At 42.3% G+C, this 22,114-nt stretch overlaps 1 protein-coding gene across 7 annotated transcripts in view; it reads left to right on the top strand.

Annotated features, from left to right (window-relative positions):
* Positions 1-22,114, top strand: part of ZNF711 (zinc finger protein 711) — a 75,447-nt gene that overhangs the window by 3,331 nt on the left and 50,002 nt on the right. For 6 of the 7 annotated variants that reach the window (XM_075132428.1, XM_048863123.2, XM_075132429.1 and 3 more), the window contains exons 2-3: positions 16,500-16,604; positions 18,530-19,060. In XM_075132428.1, coding sequence (XP_074988529.1) covers positions 16,526-16,604; positions 18,530-19,060 — 610 coding nt within the window. In that variant the 5' untranslated portion in view covers positions 16,500-16,525. Of the gene's footprint in view, positions 1-16,499; positions 16,605-18,529; positions 19,061-20,580; positions 20,597-21,820; positions 21,867-22,114 lie in introns of those variants that run through there. The other variant, XM_048863120.2, reaches the window with a different exon arrangement.

The following is a 22,114-nucleotide window of genomic DNA, read 5'->3' as shown; positions in this document are numbered from 1 at the left end:
TGGCAAATGCCAATTGCCATTTATAGTCTAGAATTAAATCTGATTTAGTTATAGCAAGTATATACTGTAGCGTCTGTCATAAAAATAGATTGTAGGACTGTAACTTAATTTGACAATTTTTTTTCAGTCAAAAACTGGGAGGTGTAAGATTCCATATGTTTTTTTTAGTTAGATAATAACTAAAGGACCTAATCCTGCAGTTATAACATTCAGAATTACCACTGAAGTCAGGAGAAGTTGTAGTGTGAATTGATTTCAGGATTGGATGCTTGATGCATAAATATTTTAATTTTTCCATGGAGACTCTGTGACTTTTAATTTTTGATAGTATTGTCAGTGGTGCTAGGAATCTGGGTGGGGGGAGTTATGGGGGGCCAGGCCCCCTTACTAATTTTAGGGCCTGCCTTAGTTGTGTTTAATTATAAGGCATCAGGGTGCTGTGTTTTGGCCCCCTTATTTCTCACCTGGGTCTAGTGTTGCTGAAGAACCACCCTGACACTTGAAATCCAAGATAAAGCTACACTGCCGCCAGTGAGGGGAGCTGAGGACATTGAATTCCCCCTCACACCCAAGGCTTTTGCTCTTGCTCAGAATTCAATGGGAGGGAATGTGTGGCCAGATCATTTTTAAACTGAATCAGTACAGCTGATTCCAGAGTGTTCTGAAGCATCACTCCAGTTGTGTGCTTGCAATGCCACTGAAATTTGACGCATCTGCACCTTTGAACAGATGGAGGGGCACCGGAGTCTTTCTGGTATGGTGGACTGCAGGTGAGTCTGCCAAGAGCTCAACTTCTGGTGTCACTGGCTCATGCAGTGTGTGGGTAAGAGAGGGGGCAAATCTGAATTGGCACCATTGCTGCAGGGTGTTCTTTCCTCTCCTCTGTGATTGGTAGGGGGTGAGGGTGGGAAGGATTGAAGCTGAAACAAGCGGCTTCAACTCCTGATTCCTGAGGTAACTGGTCCAGGCAATATTGTTCTCTCCCCCCCCTCCCTCCCCTTCTCCCTCTCACAGGGAATGGGATGGGAGGCATGGCCTGCTGCCTGTGGGGTGGAGGGGATTCCAAAAGGAGGTAAATGTGTGTGTTCCCTATGAGGAGGCCCCTTTTCACTGGAGTGGTCATTTGGGGAAGCTATGGAAATTCTCCCCCAGCCTCAGGAGAGCTCATGGTGATGGGTGTTGATGGGAAGTATGTTGAGCCCCTTGAGTATCCCCCCTCATCTCTCGTCTTGGAAGGGGGGATGTATGGGGAGACCCCTGTAATATTCCCCCTCACTTCTGGTCAGGGAAGTGGGGGGAGACTTCTAGAAATGCCTTCCTTCCTTGTCCTTACTAGGCAGTGGAGTGTTTAGGAGGGATCCTCTGCAATACACCCCTTCGCAAACATGCACACCTTTTTCTAGGCTGGGGGAAGGTGTGTGACATGAATACAAAAATAAATAAAAGCAAATAGAGAAGTGTTATACCCCCTCCTCAAAAGACAAAACAGCCCAAAAGCTACAGGTGGGAGGGGGCATCAGTTCAAATGTTAATACTGGCACACAACTTTTTGCTATTTTGTCAATACTGGCACACAACTTTTCAATAAATGGATTTTTTGGCTTTGAAAACATTCTTTATTATTGCATAAAGTAAAAGATACCTTAGCCCAGGAAAGAAACAGGCACTGCAAGTCAGCGTAGCAAACACAGATTCCTACTAATATTGGAACCACTGCACTTCACTCCCGTGCAGGACACCAGACATTACTGGTGGCTTTCAGCCTCAAATTGCTCCCTCCAGGCATCCCTAATCCTTGCAGCCCCATGCTGGGCCCCTCTAATAGCCCTGCTCTCTGGCTGTTCAAATTCAGCCTCCAGGTGTTGAACCTCTGAGTTCTATGCCTGAGTGAATCTTTCACCCTTCCCTTTACAAATGTTATGGAGGGTACAGCATGCAGCTATAACCGCGGGGATGATGTCATTGGCCAGGTCCAGCTTCCCATACAGAGAGCGCCAGCGGCCCTTTAAATGGCCAAAAGCACACCACAGTCATTCTGCACCAACTCAGCCTGTTGTTGAACCGCTCCTTGCTGCTGTCAAGGCTCCCTGTGTAGGGTTTCATGAGCCACAGCATTAAAGGGTAAGCGGGGTCTCCAAGGATCACAATGGGCATTTCGACTTCCCCTATGGTGATCTTCTGGTCTGGGAAAAAATTCCCGGCTTGCAGCTTCCTCAACAGGCCCGCATTCCGAAAGATGCGTGCGTTATGTACCTTTCCGGGCCAGTCTGCGTTAATGTCAGTGAAACGCCCATGGTGATCCACAAGCTCCTGGAGAACCATCAAGAAATACCCCTTCTGATTAACGTACTCGGAGACTAAGTGGGCTGGTGCCAGAATTGGAATATGCAAGCTATCTATCCCCCCTCCACAGTTAGGGAAAGCCATTTGTGCAAAGCCTGCCACAATGTCATGCACGTTACCCAGAGTCACGGTTCTTCTGAGCAGGATGCGATTAATAGCCCTGCAAAGTTGCATCAACACGATTCCAACAGTTGACTTCCTCACGCCAAACTGGTTAGCGACCGATCGGTAGCTGTCTGGAGTTGCCAGCTTCCAAATTGCAATAGCCACCCGCTTTTCCACCATCAGGGCAGCTCTCAATCTCGTGTCCTTGCGCCGCAGGGTGGGGGTGAGCTCCTCACACAATCCCATGAAAGTAGCTTTTCTCATCCGAAATTTCTGCAGCCACTGCTCGTCATCCCAGACTTGCATGATTGTGTGATCCCACCACTCAGTGCTTGTTTCCAGAGCCTAAAAGTGGTGTTCCACGGTGGTGAGCATGTCCATGAATGCCGCAAGCAAGCAAGCGTCATATGCGTTACTCTAATTGATATTATCATCAGAGCGCTCCCTGTCACTTTGGATCATAAGGAATAACTTGACTGCCAATAGTGACGTGCTGGCGAGACTAGTCAGCATACTCCTCAGCAGGCCAGGCTCCATTCCCGCGGACCAAAAGGGAAGACAGAGCGCACAGTACAAAAAATGTTGAAAGATGGCACCAAATGTGGACGGAACCAAAGGGAATGCTGGGATGCGAACCGATGCATCACGGGGCGTTGGGAAAGGACTCAGAATGCCCCGCACTCCCCACCCCCTTCCCCCAAGCCACAGCACCAGAATAGGCGGAGGTGTTTTGTGAGATGGATGCCCATAATGCACTGCTCCCAATGCCCTTGCAAGTGCCGCAAATGTGGCCACGCCAGTGCGCTTGCAGCTGTTAGTGTGGACAGACTACAGCACTTTCTGTACTGTTCTCTATGAAGGCGGGTTTAACTCACAGCACTCTACATCTGCAAGTGTAGCCATGCCCTCAGTTCCTTCTTAACCACTGAAAGTGCAGTAAACTTGGATTGCATGCGGTGTTCTCAAGACTTTTTGACATACTTTTTCTTCGGCCCTTTCATACTATTTTTGGTTTGGTTAGTTTGCCAGTTAGTACAGATTTCTGTATTTAAAAGAACAGAAAATACATGTTACCATCTGGGCATAAGTATCTGGACCTGCTTTGAGCAGCAGAGCTGTGTTACCCAGCTGAAGGGGAGTCTCCTCACATCTGGTCAAATAAGTCTGGCAAATGTAAGTCCAGATTTGACTTTGGAGGTCTGCTAGCCTACGTGGCTCAGTGCCCAGCTTGGGCTATATGCAGTTCCCCAGTTTTAATTGGCTTATAGAGCTTAGTGCCAACGGTCTACCACAGTAGACACAGCACTGCTGCCCATGGATCTTTCTGGGTTTACTTAATCTGACACCAAGGTCTCTGGATTCTTCCATGTTAACCCAATTTAGTGCTGAGGTCCTGGCATTTTTGACATAGGACTGAGTCCCTGGATCCCTCCAAGTCAACCTAATCTGGTGCCACGGTTCCATCACAGTCAGCTCTAGTGAACCAGAAGTGGCTTAATGCCCACTCTGAATTGCATTAAGGTCCCCTGGTCTATCCAGGTTGACTGAGTCCATTTTCTTTGATCTGGTAATGTGGTCTCTAGTGAACCACTTGATGAAGAGGTTCAGTGCCCATTGTACCATTAGTGTTTCCACAGTAGTCTGAGTCATTTGAGGGCTTGGCTACACTTGCGAGTTAGAGTGCATTAAACCAGCCCCGGGAGCCCTAGCTCACTCCCTGTCCACACTGGCAAGGCACGTAGAGCGCTCTGACTCCACGGCTAGAGCGCTCCTGGTACTCCACGTCGTCGAGTAGATTAACACTTGTTGCGCCTTGGCTAAAATGCCCGGGCATCAGTGTGAACGAGGTGTTGCATTACTGCACTCTGATCAGCCTCCGAAAGCGTCCCATAATCCCCTTAAGTCAAGTGGCCACTCTTCTCATTGTTTTGGAATCGCCTCAGGAATGCGGATATGCCTTTGAAAGCTCCATTTCTGACAGCCGGCATGCTTATCTGCCCCAAGACAAAGCAACCATTACTGTGGAATGCTGTATGTGAGAGAGAGAGAGAAAGGGGGGGGGGTCCTGCGGCTGTCTGAACTTACAAAACAGCATGCTGACATGTTCTCAGCCCCCCCAACCCACTCTCTTCCCCCCCCCGCCATATACACACAACACACTCCCTGTCACACTCCACCCACCCACCCATTTGAAAAGCATGTTGAAGCCACTTGCATGCTGGGATAGCTACCACAATGCACTGCTCTCTGTGGCCACACCAGTGCGCTTGTAGCTGTCAGTGTGGACAGACTGCAGCGCTTTCCCTACTGCTGGTTTAACTCAAAGCGCTCTACATCTCCAAGTGTAGCCATGCCCTGAGCCCAATACCCAGGTGTCTACACCATTGACTAGTGAACCACTTGCTTGAAGTAGTCCAGTACCAATGTAAGTGATGTTAAGTTCCTGGTTTAATCTGTGTCAACAAAGTCTGGTGCTGAGCATCCAGCACAATTAACTCTGATGAGCCACTTGCTTGAAGTGGTTCACTGCAAAGAATAAGCAGGACAATGGTCCAATCTCCTTGATGAACCATCAATTTAAGTGGTTCTGTACTTAACCCAAGTGGCAATAAGATGCTTAGATCAGTATAAGTCAACATAGGGTGTGATGAAATACATCCTAGAATACTTAAGGAACTGGCTGAAGAGATCTCTGAGCCATTAGCGATTATGTTTGAGAACTCATGGAGGATAAAGGAGATCCTAGAGGACTGCAAAAGGGCAAATATAGTACCTGCCTGTAAAAAGAGGAAGAAGGACAACCCAGGGAATTATAGACCAGTCAGCTTAACTTTGGTACCTGAAGAGATAATGGAGCAAGTAATCCATCAATTTGTAAGCACATAGAAGATAATAAGGTGATAAGTGTAAGTCAACATGGGTTTATCAAGAACAAATTATGTCAAACCGACCTAATATCCTTCTTTGGCAGGGTAACAAGCCTTGTGGATGGGGGGAAGCTGTAGATGTAACGTAACTCAAATGTAGGGTATGTCTACACTTACATTTTATAGCGCTCTAACTTGCTGGCTCAGGGGTGTGAAAAATCACCCCCCTGAGCACAGCAAGTCCAAGTGCTTTAAAGCGCTAGTGTAGACAGGCTCTAAACACTGGGAGCCAATCCTCTTGTAGAGGTGGATTACCAGGAGCGCTGGGAGACCTCTCTCACACTTCAAAGTGCTGCTGTGGGAGCGTTCCCGCAGCAGCGCTTTGAAGTTTCCAGTGTAGACATACCCATAGTATCAAAAGTGTTACCATCTCACATTACCTTCTCATAAACAAACTAGAGAAAAATTGTCTAAATGAATCTACTGTGAAGTGGGTGCAAAACTGGTTGGAAAAGGTGCTCTGGAAAACTCAGAGAGTAGTTATTAATTGTTCACAATCAAACTGGAAGGGCATATCAAGTGTCCTGCAGAGATATGTCCTGGATCCAATTCTGTTCAGTATCTTCATAAATAATTTGGATAATGCCATAGGGAGTATGCTTATAAAGTTTGCAGATGACCCTAAGCTGGGAGAGGGTTGTGTTTTGGAGGAGAGGATTAGAATTCAAAATGGTCTTGACAAACTGGATAAATGGTCTGAAATAAATATGAAATTCAATAAGGACAGAGGCAAAGTACTACACTTAGGAAGGAAGAATCAGTTGCACAAATAAAAATGGGAAATAACTGCCTGGAAACAGAGGTGGTGCTAGCCCATTGGGTGTCCTAAACAGGAATACTCCCCCAAAAAACATAATAAAAAGTGAATAGGGGACCCCCTTGAGCTGCTTAGGGCCCTAAGCAATTGCGTAGTCTGCTTATGCCTAGCACTGGTTCTGCCTGGGAAGGAATACTGCAGAAAAGGATCTGGGGTTTATAGTGGATCACAAACCTAAATATGGGTCAACAAAGTAATACTGTCGCAAAAAAAGCAAATCTCATTCTGTATTGGCGGGAGTGTTGTAAATAAGACACAAGAAATAATTCTTCCTTGCTACTTAGCACTGATAAGGCCTCAACTGGAGTCCTGTGTCCAGTTCTGGCCACCACACTTTGGGAAAGGTATGGACAAATTGGAGAAAGTCCAGAGAAGAGCAACAAAAATGATTAAAGGTCTAGAAAACATGATATATGAGAAAAGATTGGGAAAAGTAGGTTTGTTTAGTCTGGAGCAGATAGGACTGAAGGGGGACGTGATGATAATCTTTGAATATGTAAAAGGTTGTTATAAAGAGGAAGATGATAAATCGTTCTCCTTAAACTGAAGACAGGACAAGAAGTAACGGGCTTAAATTGCAGCAAGGGTGATTTAGGTTGGACATTAGGAAGAACTTCCTAACTGTAATGGTAGTTGAGCACTGGGACAGATTACCTCGGGGAGGTTGTGAAATCTCCCTTATAGGAGGTTTTTAAGAACAGATTAGACAAACAGCAGTCAGGAATGGTCTAGATAATACTTAGTCCTGCTTCAGTGCAGGGGACTGGACTAGCCGACTTGTCGAGGCCCTTTCCAGTCCTACATTTCTGTTATAGTTTGATGCCAAAGATCCAGCGCTGTTTATTTGAATAAACCACTTGGTTTTTATATTGCCTCTTTTTACAGGGCAAACTCTAGACATGTTACGTACATTTTAAAGTAAAAAAAATAATAGAACCCTGTACAACAAGTTCCTTAAAAGCGTAACCGGATGATAACTATCCACACTGTTTGTGGCCTCCATAAGACTAATTACAGATACTACTCTTTCTTGACAGTTCTTACACCTCAGTCACTTATGTCTCCGTTCATACAAGATGCAGAATGGCAAAGTAACAACGTGCCCATCAGAGAATTTCCATCTCACTTTTCTTACTATCTACGGTAATATTTCAAAATGTGGATTCTAATGTTCACCTTATTTTCCAGACTTTCCAAGGTTTGTGGATTCTGTGAGAAATGAAATCTTCCCATCAGGGCTATAGGGGTGAGAGCCATTTGTGTAGCCTGAAAAACTTTAATCAAGGCCAAAGACTTATCTGCCAGAGAAAGTGTCCAAGCAGGTTCATGGAAAAGAGGTTTTGTACAACAGCACAAATGTCTTTCTTAGGTCTTAGTCTGGCCTTACGTGTTAAGCAAGGGAAGAAAGTTCCAACTAGGACTGTTTATTAGAGAATGCTCCTTATGTCCAGTGTTGATCCTGAATCAAAACAGGACCCAGTGTCATTGGCAGACTGCCCTATCTTGAACTGGAATGGGGAATTCCTATGTGTTCCCTTATTTTGTTGGCGTGAGATATCTCTCTCTGCAGGGCAGTCGGGATGGAGCCAAGATGTTGACAGTAGTTGTAACCAGGTCTTTGCAGTTTTATCTTCAAACTACTTAGGTCTCATACTAGCATCACTTTCCAGTTTACTGGGTCTTGTGTGTTCAGGTTAGAGTAAGAATGTCCCTCTGAGCCTGAATCTTCTCACTTTGACAGCCCGACTTCTAGATTGCTGAGATGCTTGATAAGAGTGTTCTTTAGAAGTCTAACGGATCTTAATGAAAAGTGGAAGCTTTTTTTAACCAAACAAACTTTTCTTTAATGTTGCTCTGTGTTACAACTTAAATATTAAAAACTGCATTTTGAATTTCACCAGGCTGCATGGGTTTTGATTTCAGCTTCTACCCTCACAAGCTCTGGCAGCAGTCTTCATTTGCCTTAAGATAACCTAGTTTATGGATGGGTTGTTCCACGTACTGATAGCTTGATGGCTGCACTGAGGGGTTTTCCTCAGGTGCATGTATCTCTTTTCTTTTGGGGTCAAGTCTTGTATCACAAAACTCTTGGGACCTCTCATCTGCTATTTGCAGAGTATCATCTGTGAATAGGGCATTCATCTTAGCCATAGATATCTTAGTGAGATACAGGCCAAATAACTAATTCTCTATATAAACGGTAGCCCATATAGGAAATGTGATTTGGTCAGTGTCATACTCCCCACTTTCAATCTCAGGTCATCTCTGTTTCGATTTTATCAGGCCTCTATTATGCTTGTGTTTCCACAAGTCTTTCGTACATCCTTGTTATGACTCATCTGGTCTTCAGTCATTTGGAACTATCAAAAGGTATTCAGCTAATCCAGAGGTAGCATCCCTGTCTCTTTCATGGAATTTGTAAAGCTGTTGCTTGAACAAAAAAATTGTCCTTGGGGGAGTGAAATTGCACTTGCTTCTAGGTCTCTCTTAACTTTCCATCTAGAACTCATGCTTGCTTTTGTAGTTTTTGCAGTCCTTGTTCATCTAGAACTCCTCCGCCAACCTTCCTAGCAGTTGTACTGCTCTAGTCTCTAACAGGTAGTACTGTACTTGGGGCCACTAGAAGAAAAAAAAGAAAAGTTACTTACTAGTAGCTGTTCTTCAAGTGTGTTGCTGCTACATATTCACACTCCTCACCCATCTTCTGAACCTCTTTGGAGTCTCTGATCAAGAATTCTGAAATTAGGGAAAAACTGATGGGCAGTTCGAGCCACTGACCCCTTCTATATTATTAAAATCTAAGGAAGGGGAGAAGGAGGGCTAAGTGACTTCAACAGGCACTGTTCTCTAGAAGATTTAGCATCTCAACACCAGAAGGGGCCAGCCTCATATCTGGGAATATGCAGGGCAACACTCACGAAGAACAAGGCTGTGTCTACACTGCCACTTTCAGCACTAAAACTTTAGTCATTCAGGAGTGTGAAAAAACACCCCCCTGAGCGACAAAAGTTTTAGCGCAGAAAAGTGCCAGTATTGACAGCACTTTATCATAAAAGCTACCACCCCGAATGAGGGGTGTTTATTTTTTATTGCCGGGAGAGCTCTCCCCGGTGATAAAGCATGACTACGCTGCCCACGTCATAGTGCTGCCACGGCCACGCTGTAATGCGGGCAGTGTAGACATACCCCAAGTTACTGGTAAGTAACCCCTCTTTAGTACTGCACAACTTGATAGCTTCTGATTATAGTTGTTTTTAAGACTTTTGCCTGTGATTATTTGTATATTTATAACTCAGCTGTTACTGAACTTTGTAATTAGGAGATAACTGCCGATCCTTGAGAAGGGGTTACCACCTATCCTCGAGTTAGATGATTACTTTTAAAACAAACACCTATAATGGACAGTAGTGAAGTCACTGAGCTTCTGAAGCCTCCTGCTCTCCAACAAAGTCCCTTACAGCCAAACGCTTCCATCAGCAAAAGTTCAGAAAGGGTGGAGTATATGGGCAACACAGGGTTGTGAATGTAGTTTCTGTGTCCAGAGAGGTAGTATTGGGGCCCCTCACTACGACAGTTGTCCTGCCCATGGTACTGCAGTTCTGGAGGAAGTTGTCCAGTATGGCACTAGAGGAGTATGCTAGAAGTCTACTGCCCCATTGCATTTCCCCTTAGTATCTGGATCCAGGAGGTCTTAGCTGGGGAGCTCCTTTTCCCTTAGGTGCAGCTGTCTGACTCTAGCTGCCTATTAAAAGGTATAATTAATGGCATTGTGGGCAAAAAAGTACCTAGTCTAATACTGAAGTTGTGGTGCACACAAAATGCTGTGGAATCAGATTGCTAAGCAGGATCAGTATTGTCATTGGCCCAAGTACAAATATCAGGAATGACAGCGTAGCACTTCTGATTTTTGCAAAGCTTCAAATGAGATCCTCAAAAAGTAAGAGAGACTTCAGTCATAAGATTTCAGCTATCCATGCCCACAGATTAGCCTGTCTTGATATCCTTAAAATGTTCCTAACTTGGACTACATCTGCTCAGTTTCTGTAATATGTTCCAAATGGGTGCTAGCCAAATTATTTATTATTTGTATTACTATAGTATCTAGGAGCCCTAGTCATAGATCAGGACCCTGTTGTGCTAGGTGCTGTACAGACCGAACAAAAAGACTATCCCCACCCCAAGGAGTTTACAGTCTAAATATAAGACAAATCGACAGACAGAGTAGAAGGAGTCAGCACTGATAGGTTTTAGTCTCAACACACTAAAACAATTCTCAAGTTTTTTGTAGAATTTATAGCAAAGGAGATTTGAGAAGGGACTTGAAGGTGAATAATGAGGTAGCTTTGTGGATGTTAATGGTGAACATCTCTCATGTATATGGCAGCAACAGAGAAAGCACAGGGAGGTTGTTTGAAAATGTAATAAGGGGCAGTGGAGGCTGGCATCATGGGTAGATTAGAAGTGAGCGTTGATAGTGAATGAGAGAGAGGACGTGGGGATTGGAAATGAATATAGGCAGCTTATGATTATTGCTTTGTGCCCTGACCTGACTAAAAATCCACTGTACATGGTGGATGGCTGAAATATCTCAGAGTTGAATCAATTGCATCAGCAGGGGATTGTAGTTGCCATCATCTTTTTGAACTTAAACAATTAAATTTAAAAATGTTTTCCAAATAAAGTCCAAATTTAAGATTGGGTAATATTTTTTTGAGATCCAGAAGTCCCAAACCCCGGCAGGTGCCTCCCATGAGGCTGAAGCCCCGAGTCCCAGCAGGCGCCTCCCACAAGGCTGCAGGTACGACCTGGCTCTCAAACTTCTGAAGATTGTCGTAGCAGCTCGGAGAGTCAGTAAGTTTGGCCACCCCTGCAATATAGCTACATGAAACAATTTGAGAGTCTATTTGAACCAAACACAATCCTTCAAAATTTGGAAATCTGACCCTAGCGAATATAGGAATAACCAATAGAAAGGACACAAATTACAGCAGGCAATAAATGGGAAAATAGAAGGGCTGAAATGGATTTCTAAGAACAGACAAAGAGATTCTTAAAGTACATTGGAGGCAAAGCCTGCAAAAAAATTGATGGGTCTGCTGGATCACCAGGAGCTAAAAGAAGCAATTAAAGAAGATGAAGACTTCGCTGAGAAGCTAAATTATTTCTTTCAGAGTAACAGCCGTGTTAGTCTGTATTCGCAAAAAGAGGTACTCCCTTTTCTTTTTGTAAATTATTTCTCTGCATCTGTCTTCAGTACCAGGAATGTTGGGAAGATACCTACCCCAGACTTGTTCTTTGCTGGGAATAAAGGTGAGGTGCTATTGGAGATTGAGATGTTGGGAGAAGGAGATGTCTGGAGGAAATTGATAATTTAAAAAGCAGCAAATCACCATACCCAAATGATCGGCAGAATTTTAAGCATTAAGTAGCTGAGCCACTAACAAAAATATGAATTCTCTCATTAAAAACAGCATTGTTTCAGAGGATTGGAGGCTATCAAATAAAGCTATGCATTTAAAAGTGTGTAGTGTTGAGCAGTGAGACAGAAAATTTGTAGACAACACCAACTTATTTAGGTTAATCAGAGAAGATGGTGAGGAATTTCAGAGACCTAAAACAAGCTAGGTAAATGTGCAAATTTAAACTACTTGTTCAGCGTACAGGATTCTAAATTAACTGAATCAGCTCAAAAGAGGAATCTGGGTGTCGTTATAGACAGTTCAATGAAGAGTTCCTCAATGTGCAGTGGTGGTCAATAAAGCAACAAAGATGCCTTAGGAATGGGATAGGGAATAATACAGAAAATATAACGCCTTTTCTATAAATCAGTGGTGCAATCTCGTCTGGAATACTTTGCAGTACTGGTCATCCCAGCTCAAAAAGATACTGTAGAACTGAGGGGGGTCAGAGACAGGCAAGAAAAATGATCAAGGGCATGAAAAAATTACAAATAGAGATTGAAGAGGTTGGGATTATTTACTTAGAAAGGAGGGAGATTGAGAGAGGACATGATAAAAGTATATAAAATAAAGAATGTAGATCAAGAATGTTTTTCTCCCTGTGTCATAACACAAGAACAAGGGGACATTCAATTAAAAGGTGGCAAATTCAAAACCAGTGCTTCTTTCTTTACACAACATATAGTTAGACTGTGGAACAAATTGTCATAGGAAATCATTGAGGCTAGGAATTTAGCAATATTCAAAAGGGATTGGACATTTGTATAGATCATATCCAGAGTTGTTACAATTAATTATAATTTTGGAAGAGATATTAAAGATTATGCATTAGTGCCTAAACCAGTCTCTCATTATTGGAAACCTAATGTGGGAGGCAGATTCTCTGATCTGGCCACAGAAGGGTTCTTACACTTTCCTCTGAAGCATCTTAAGTGGACATTGTCAGAGAAGATGTCTGTTATTTAGATATATTATTGTAGCACCTAGGAGCTGTAGTCATGCATCAGAATCCCATTGTAGTAGGTGATGCATAAATATGGGCCTTTCCCCCAGTAGTTTAACAGACAGGAAAGTACAAGAAAATAATGAGACAGAATTGGTCGTCATGATAGGTAGTGGTATTAGCACATTAGTGACCTAACAATTGTCAAATTTTTAGTATGCATCTAGTTGTCAGCTCAAACTCTAATCGGCTAAAACAGCTCTTAATCCTCCCTTCCATCACCACCATTCAACCCCTAGGTTATGGACAAGAGTATCTTCAACTAGGACCTCTCTAGGTACTCACCTCCAGGCTATGTCTAAGTTTTGCATATTCTTTCTGCGTACCTTCTCTAAGATACAGCCTTTCCTGTTTATCTACAGAGCTAAAACTCTTGTCCAAATTCTCATAGTCTCTTCTCTCAATTATTGTAACATCTTTTTCTCTGATCTTGGCAAATGCAATCTTGCCCCGCTGATATCTGTTCAGAATGCTGCTTCAAAGATCGTTTTTCTAGCCTGTCACTTCAACCATGTCACCCCTCTCTTTGCATCACTTTACTTGTTCCCTCTTTATTATATCAAACTTGTCTTCGTTTTCATGGTCTTTTGTGACCTATCCTCACCCTACTTATCTTTCATTCAGTATCAAAATACTGACTTCCACCTGTGACGAGCCCATGATGTCAGCTTCCATAGCTCACTTTTTAAATTTTCAGACACCTTTGTGCTTTCCCATGCTGCTGCCCATGCTTGGGAGAAGCACTGTATAAACATCTGCAAAACTAACTCATTATTCTCCTTTATAATTCTTCTTAAAACTCCTTTTGACATGAGGCCTACAGAAAACTTAATAATGGGTTGTCTGTTGGTGCGCTCAGACCATTGCCTGTCATGCCAACTATGAAGGGGCACACCCACACACTGACAGAGAGGGGACTAAGGAGTTCCTCTGAGCCTGTTCAATGCCAGCAAAGCAAACCTGCAAAGCTTGTTCTATCTGGGGGTGGGAGCTTAAAAGGGAAAACCTTCCACAGGAAGCCACCCTTCCCTTCCAAACAGGCCCAGTGAGGAGACAGCAACAAGGCTCACTGCTCCCAAAGCTGCATGAACCAGCCTCCAAGCAGCACGCCCTAGAGCAGGGACGGGTAAACTTTTTGGCCTGAGGGCCACATCGGGTTTCCAAAACTGTATGGAGGGCTGGTTAGGGGAGGCTGTCTCTCCCCAAACAGCCAGGCGTGGCCCGGCCCCCACCTCCTATCCGACCCCCCCCCCCTCCACCTCTTGCCCCCAACGGCTCCCCCGGGACTCCTGCCTCATCCAACCCCCCTGTCCCCTGACGGCCCCCATGGGACTCCTGCCCCATCCACCACCCCCTGCTCTCTGACCACACCCGGACCCCCCATCCCTGATCCCCCCTGCCCCATCCAACCCCCCTGTTCCCCGCCCTCTGACCACCCTGACCCTTGACCACACCCCCGAACTCACCTGCCCTCTATCCAACCCCCCCGACCACTTACCGCACTGCCTGGAGCACCGGTGGCTGGCAGTGCTACAGCCGTGCCACCCAGAGCACCGGGTCAGGCCGCAACTCTGCAACTGTGCTGCCCAGCCACCCAGAGTGTTCTGCCAACGGCACGGTGCGCTGAGGCTGCGGGGGGGGGGGGGGGCAAGCGTCTCAGGGGCCAGGAAGGAGGGTCCCGCTAGCTGGATGTGGCCTGCGGGCCATAGTTTGCCCACCTCTGCCCTAGAGTAAGGGCTGGAGGTGGACCCTGTGTAAACTAAGCCAAAAGGGCTGACCCAGGAAGACTGCCTGAGTTCCAGGTCCCCCTTGCTTTTTTTAAATTTCCCACAGGTTCCCTTCCCCCGTAAGGGAGGAAAGAAGGGAGAGTACTTTTCTTGTTTGTTTGTTTGCTCCAAGTCTCCCCTGGGTGTCTGCCGGTGTTGGGGGAGGGCAGGGCAGGAGAAGAGACAGTACAAGGGCCTGAAGCAGGGATCTGGGGGGACCCTGACCTATACTGTGTTGTTGTTGTCTTGTGCTCCCCCATCTGCTTGTATCCATCTTGTGTCCCTTGTCATATACTTAGTCCCTGTCCCTATGAACTTTCATCTGTCTTTTTGTTCTGTTTGTGTGGCGCCTGGCACAATGGGATCCGGTCTGCAACTGGGGCTAGACGCTGTTGCAATTCAAATAAAAATAATAATGCCTTGTTCAGCTGCTATCCATGGTATAACTTGTTGTCTTCCCTGCAACAGCTAAATAGTTAACTCCAGTTGGTACACTAGAGTTACTCCACTGGAGCTAGCAAGCTGGAGTGAGAGTGACCACACTGCAAAACAACACACTGCAGAGTGATTTGATTAGCAGCACAGAGTGATTGAATTAGCAGGGTAGTTGGATTAGCCATTGAGCTGTTATAACTTCATCCCCACAGCATTACTAGCTCCAGCTTCATCACCATTTGAACTTCAGCCCCTCATCCGACCCCTCTCCAGCCCCCTCCCCCATCTCTGATGGATGAGCTAGCTTACATCTTAAAGCACCACTTAACTCCACCTAGAGATTTTCTTTGTGGACAGAAGTTGGGTTGGGGCAAAACTTGAGTTATACCTCCAGCTAACAAAGCAATGAAAACAAACCCATAGGAGCTACAATTTGTCAGATTTTATCCTCCAACAGAAGGGTTAGTGTGCAGCTACTGACAGATTTTTATTTTAAAAAATCCCTAAGAAAGTTATATATAAACATTTTTGGAAAGCACACACAACCTACCTGGAAAACTCTCAAAAGCAAAGACATAAAAAGTCTTCTACACTACAGCTCTCTGCTCCACCTTACTAATACTACAACTACAATATGCCACAGACCATGCCTTGATAACTTAAACCAGGTATCCGCCTGGGATGTTAGCTTCCATCATCCCCTTTAACTGCCTTTACAGCCACAACCCTTTCCCAGACTACCCTCTCTCACAGCCTTCTGCTACACCAGATGTCTACATGGTTAGTGTTGGGGAAGGGAGGAAATAATCAGGTAAAAGTATGTACAGAAGGATGAAAATGGGACAGAGTTAAGGTTTTGGTGCATGATCTGTGGCGTACTGCAGTTGTAATGTTAAAGTGCATGCTTGTGGGTTGAATGTGTGTGCTTGTTAGGTGGCTTACCTTTGATGTCCTTATTTTTGTGGGTAGGTAAGTTGTATGTGTAGCAACTCAAACTGCTTCATAACAGCTTTTTGTGTGTCTAATAAGATGTAGGTAACTGCCTTCTGTTGCTAACTAATACTTGGCACATAATTTGTTGCTATTGTCAGTAGTGCTTTAGACATTTTAATGATCTGTCATTAGTCATGTTGTGGGGAGAATTTCAGAGCATATTTTTATATTCTACTCCCAAAATAGATACAAAAGGTTTGGGCTCAATTAGTACCCCTTGAGGTAAAGCTATGTGTCTGTCTGGAGTTCTGAGTGTTAAGGAGGTTCCAGTAGCACATTCTAGGTAAATGTTTACAAGTTGTAACGTAAACAGTGCATCACAAAGTTTTTACTTGTTTGCTTTTGTAACTAAGCCCAGTCCAGCAAATACTTGCAGTTGCTTAATTTTGCACACTTCAGTGCTTTTTGACTTTATCAGGCTACTCATGGATGTGTTTGCAGGATTGAGATCTAATACAGAATCATAAAATAATATGACAAAGTGAATTGTGTAAGGTAGCATCTATTTTTTTTTCCTTCCGTTTTTCAGGGACACATTTCCATGTCTGCACGCATGGACTTATACGGAGTGAATCAGACTTTAGTCCAGTAGAGCTAAACAAACATTAATATGATATGCATTTAATATAAATTACAATTTTGTTTTTACAGCTATTTGTGAAAGAGCTTAGCTGACTATGGATCCAGGTGGTGGAAGTCTTGGATTGCAGACACAAGAGTCCAAAATGCCTCACACTATGATTATGCAAGATTTTGGTAAAACATTTTATTTTTAAACACTAATGCACAAAATGGGAGAGATCTTTTTAAATAAAACATATTTTCTGCATCATTGAATGTAGCTCAAATGTAAGGTTAACTAACGGTTTATAATAGTATTTAGGATGTATTTAATTTTGTCTTCACAATGCCATACAGAGGCAGTCCTTCAGGAAACAAGCTATACGTATCTGAATTCCCACTTTTATCATGTGGAAAAAGTCTGCTTTAAAAATTGCAGCATTAATTCTGGATGAAGTAGAACTTCAGTGAGTTGACTAAGGGGCAGTTTGTAAAAAGTGCTGAACGCCTCCTCTGTAGTGCTGAGTACCCTCAATCCTCATTGATTAAATGGGAATAGAGGCTTTCAATAGCTTACAGTCTGAGATCCTTAAACAGAGAAGGTGGTTCAACAAGATCTTTATCTTAAAAGGCAATGTGATGATTTTTTTTTTTAATTGCTGTTTCCTTTTGATATGTTAGGATGGTAAAAGGACAGGATTTAACCTGGATTTAGCCTTTCTCCTCCTTTTGGAACAGACAAGGCCTCTGGGCTCCATGAATGGCCAGCAATCTGAGAGATTTTCTGACAGATCTTGGGCTTCCACATTAAATCTTAGGCTCTCCTGGAGCATAATGGCTTGAGTCCCTTTAGATCCATGTTCTTATGATCTTCCCACTAGCTGCTGTCTGAATTCCCTCTGCATGCATGCCTGTGTATAGAGAGGAAATCAAAGGCCTTGTGTATGCAAGAAAATTGTATCTATTTAGCTAATTATGTTTAGAAGCTCCTAAATTGAGATGAATGTCCAGCCAAGATGTTGCATTGATTTAACTAAAGCAGTTTCTAAACTAATTTAGTTAATTTGCTACTGTTTTCTCATGTAGACAGGGCAAAAGTAAGATAATAGTGACTGTACCAGCCTCCAGTATTTGGGAGGAATGGTACAGTGGGCAGACATGACTATCTCCTGGACCTGCAGGTCCCTAACTCTGCCATCTATCAATAGAGAGGTTTTTTTTATTATTATTATTTTATTTATTTGTATGGGGACAACCATTCTGCAGAGCTAGTATTAATGGCATAAGTCCTTGGAATGTACCAAATTAATTACAATTACAATAAAAATGGAAAATATTATTTACCACCTTCATTTTAAAAGGGCATATGTTCTTGAATCTTTTATTCATAACGATTAAAATTATTGTTTTTATTTAGGCTTTAAAATAATTGGATATTTCTAACGTGGCTTCTCTTGTAGCCCAGATCCCTGTCGGCTATGTTTCCTAGAAAGGAAAATTGTTAATATTTACTAGAGTGACTAATTGAAACCTCTGCCATAATTTGATAAGCAAGTAAAACAAGTGATATTTTTGACAGTTTGAACTCTCCAGTTTTTGATGTTTAAAGTGTTAAGGATGTTCCAGTAGCACATTTTGATGTTTAAGGAAACTCTTATCTTGTGTGTCAGCAAAGCCAGCCAGCTTCATGCTGTTTAGTCAGATTTGCTGTTGGGCTCTGTTGCACTAACAAAATAATGCAGCATTCAAGTTGCTAGCATAATAGAAAAATGTTTTAGCTTTTTTGGAATACATATAATAGAATCAGCTACTGACCTTTTGTCTTTTAAATCTCAGTTTTATTAAACCTAAATTGGGGGGCAGATTTGACCTAATGTTCCTTTTAAAGAAAGATTTGGGGGATTTTGTGCTTTTGTTTTGTTTAATTTTAAAATCATAGACTTTTACAAGATTGTGTTCATTCTTATCTGGAGGTATGTAAAATGTAATGAAATTTGTTAGAAGGCAAGGGAGCACTCTTCTATGCATAGTCTTTACCTTAGTTATATTCCTTACATACAGTACATGTGATACCGTAGTGTGAATGTTAACATTTTTTCTCATTCACAATTGTTTCACAGTGGCTGGAATGGCTGGCACTGCTCATATAGATGGTGACCATATTGTTGTATCAGTTCCTGAAGCTGTACTAGTTTCTGATGTTGTCACGGATGATGGGATAACTCTTGATCATGGCTTAGCTGCTGAAGTTGTCCAAGGACCAGATATCATCACTGAAACTGATGTTGTAACAGAAGGTGTAATTGTTCCTGAATCTGTGTTGGAAGCTGATGTTGCTATTGAAGAAGCTTTAGATACCAGTGATCATGTTTTGACTTCTGATCTAATAACAGAAACTGTTAGAGTTCCTGATCAGGTTTTTGTGGCTGACCTTGTTACGGGTCCTGATGGACATTTGGAACATGTGGTGCAAGACTCTGTGTCAGGAGCTGACTCACCCACAATGGTTTCAGAAGAAGTTCTTGTAACTAATTCAGATACAGAAACTGTGATTCAAGCAGCCAGTACTGTTCCTGGTTCTACAGTTACAATAAAAACTGAAGATGATGATGATGGCAAGAGCACATCTGAAGACTACTTAATGATATCTTGTAAGTGAAATAAAGGTAGATATGAATAGGAGATTATTTCAACTAGAAGTGGTCCAGTAGGGAGAAGTTATTAACACTGAAATCTTGCTATCCTATGCACCTGAACTCTCTGAAAAAAACAGTCTCTTGCCAAATTAATGACTTGGTGCCAAGAGTTAGATTTTTCATGTGTGTGTGTAATTTCTGAACAATGGGTGTTTTTTTTTAAAAAAAATCTTTTTAATATACTGTAATTTAACCTTGCAGTGATACAGTAAATTAAAAAAAAACATAATTATCAAATTATGGAAATATGTGCAGAAAATAGCGTTTTTCAAGTTTCATCAATAGCATCAAGCTAGAAAAAAGACATAATATAAGAATGGCCATACTGGATTAGACCAATGGTCCATCTAGACCAGTATCCTGTCTTCTGATAGTGTCAGAGGAATGAACAGAGTGGGGTAATTCCCCTGTCATCCAGTCCCATCTTCTGGTAGTCAGCGGTTTGGGGACACCCAGAGTATGGAGTTGTGTCCCTGACCATATTGGCTAACATAAAAACGTTAAAGGCTATACATTTGTCTGACAATAGGTTTGTTTGTAAAGCAAAAACATAGTAGCCAGCTTTATGTTCCACTGCCTGATCTGAACTAAACTTAAAAAATATGCGCATTTATTGACTGACACCTCTGATCCGAGGCGGAAAATGAAAACTGGCTTCTTGCCCTATATTGCACTGTGGGGAGTGCACATAAATTATTAGCTACCTGCAATTAGGGTACAGCTGGCTGAGTGAGAACAACTGTGGGAAAACTGCAAAGTAGGCAAATAATCCTTTTTTTCTACAATTAAATGATATTGACAATTAGATGTCTGGTACCAGTTTTCACTCTCACCCACAGGACTTCCATGTAGGTTAGTTAGTATACACAATATTTGTCAGTGCAAACTTGCAGCTTTTCTGAATTACAGCTAGTGAAATTTGACTAGGCCAGAATAGGTTTTGATTGTCCAATAACCATTTTATATAGCTGGTAGCAACCCATCTCAATAAATGATGAGAATGCCAAGTGTGTAAAAACTTAAGATATCTACTTTCAATAAACTGCTTTTATTAAAATTTTCAGGATAAATACAAATCACTGTATTCAAATATATCTTATACATTCTACATTTTGAAACATGTCTGTGATGCTGTTTTCCAAAACATTTTTAGGAGTATAACATGTTTAGATTTTTTTCCAAAATTGTGGGAGAGACAGAGCTATAGTTTTCATCAGTCTGTCCTTAATGTAATGTCATGTGCTGCATGCAAGGGCACTTTAAATATGTCACTTAAACTAGTGAGGGTTTTTGAACAAGAACACAAAGAAACCATTATGAAAGCAAATCAGACTTTCTACAGCAGTGGTATTCCTGTGTATGTTTTGTGAGAAAAGGAACACCATTATAATGCTCAGTTGTTTTCACTGAAAGAATTCCTCCTTTCTAACAGAGTACTTATGATGAGTTGTGTTCTGTAACTGCGATATTTCCAACTGCATCCTTGTAATTGTAAGTAAAGTCATCTTTGGAATTCCTTCTAAGGTAGATAACTTTAACTTGATGGTAGTTGTTGTGACTGTGTTTTAGGCACATCATGGTCTGAGTAAACACAATTGCAACCTGAGTTATAAGAAAATCTGGTTTTTGAAGTGTCATTATTAGGCTTTAAAGTCATCGTCTCATTTAGACCACTAGGACAGTTCTCACCTTTCATGGGGCTTGATCCTGTAATGTGCTGAGCACTCCAGTCCTGGTGCAACAAAGTATATGCTAACTTTAAAATTAACCGTAAAGTTAAGCATATACTTAAATGTTTTGGTTGATTGGGACCAGAGTTCTCATCACCTTGCAGAATCAGTCCTATGGAGCTGTTTTTTCAGATTTTATAAGATGGCGCTGAATTGGTTATGCTTCTGAAGATAATATGTACATTTTTACAGCTAGATAGTGGTTCTTTTTGTTTCCTTAAAGAAAATGAGAACTTGTTTTCCACAGAATCTGAATCTGTCATGCTGGAACAGATAAATATGTCTAGCGAGCCAAGAATTTGAAACCTCGGATTAGTATAGATGTTTTACTGTATAGTCAAATATGCAACATATATTAAAGGAGTATAATTGTATGCTATGATTCCCCATGATATATTACCAGGGTTGTCAAACTTTTTTGTAGTGTGGACCACTTCTGAACAGAGAGATTATCGCATGGACATTTTTCTGATTCATGAACACATAACATCCTTTGTCAACAACAGCAATTGTTTATATGGAACCATAATCTTAGAAAAGTATTTATATTATTTTTAGCTGTCTTTTAATGAAGTGTAACATCTTGAAACAAAGATCTTACTTCATATGACCTGCTAGCTCTTCATGGATCACCGCCAAGTGCTCTGTGGAACACAGTTTGGGAACCCCCTACAGTATACAATGTTCTGGGACAAAAAGCTGGATTAAAGCTTGGAGCTTTAGTTCAAAATTACCTTATCTTGCTGCTTTGTGTTACAGTGTTAATACTGCTTAAATGTAGTTTTCACCATTTTAAGTTTGTATCTCCTCTGGCTATCCTATAAATTTATAAGGAAAAATCTTTATTTTAGTGGTAAATGTTACCTGGAAACTAATAAGTATAGTCTGATCTTTTTGCTCAGAAGTTTATATGCACAGAAAACTTTGTAATAGTCAAAGTTTTCACTAGAAGTTTGTCACCATTGATCTGTTTTGTTTTGTGCAGATGAATTTAACTTCTTACATTAATGGAAGCATTATGAGCATATCAGGTAAAAATCATAAGGTTGAAAACTCAATTCTTAATATACTTACAAATCAAGCGATGGCATATTGGATATGTCAAATCACAGTTTCTGGAGACTTAAAATGACCCAATGGGATACGTTAATGCAGGGTTCGGCAACCTTTGGCCCGCAGCCGACCAGGGTAAGCCCCCTGGCGGGCCGGGCCCGTTTGTTTACTTGCTGCGTCCGCAGGTTCGGCCAATCGCAGCTCCCACTGGCCGCAGTTCGCCGTC

The sequence above is a fragment of the Caretta caretta genome, chromosome 9 (assembly GCF_965140235.1).
Source record: "Caretta caretta isolate rCarCar2 chromosome 9, rCarCar1.hap1, whole genome shotgun sequence".
Taxonomy (NCBI): domain Eukaryota; kingdom Metazoa; phylum Chordata; order Testudines; family Cheloniidae; genus Caretta; species Caretta caretta.
This window is presented reverse-complemented; position numbering and strand designations above follow the sequence as displayed.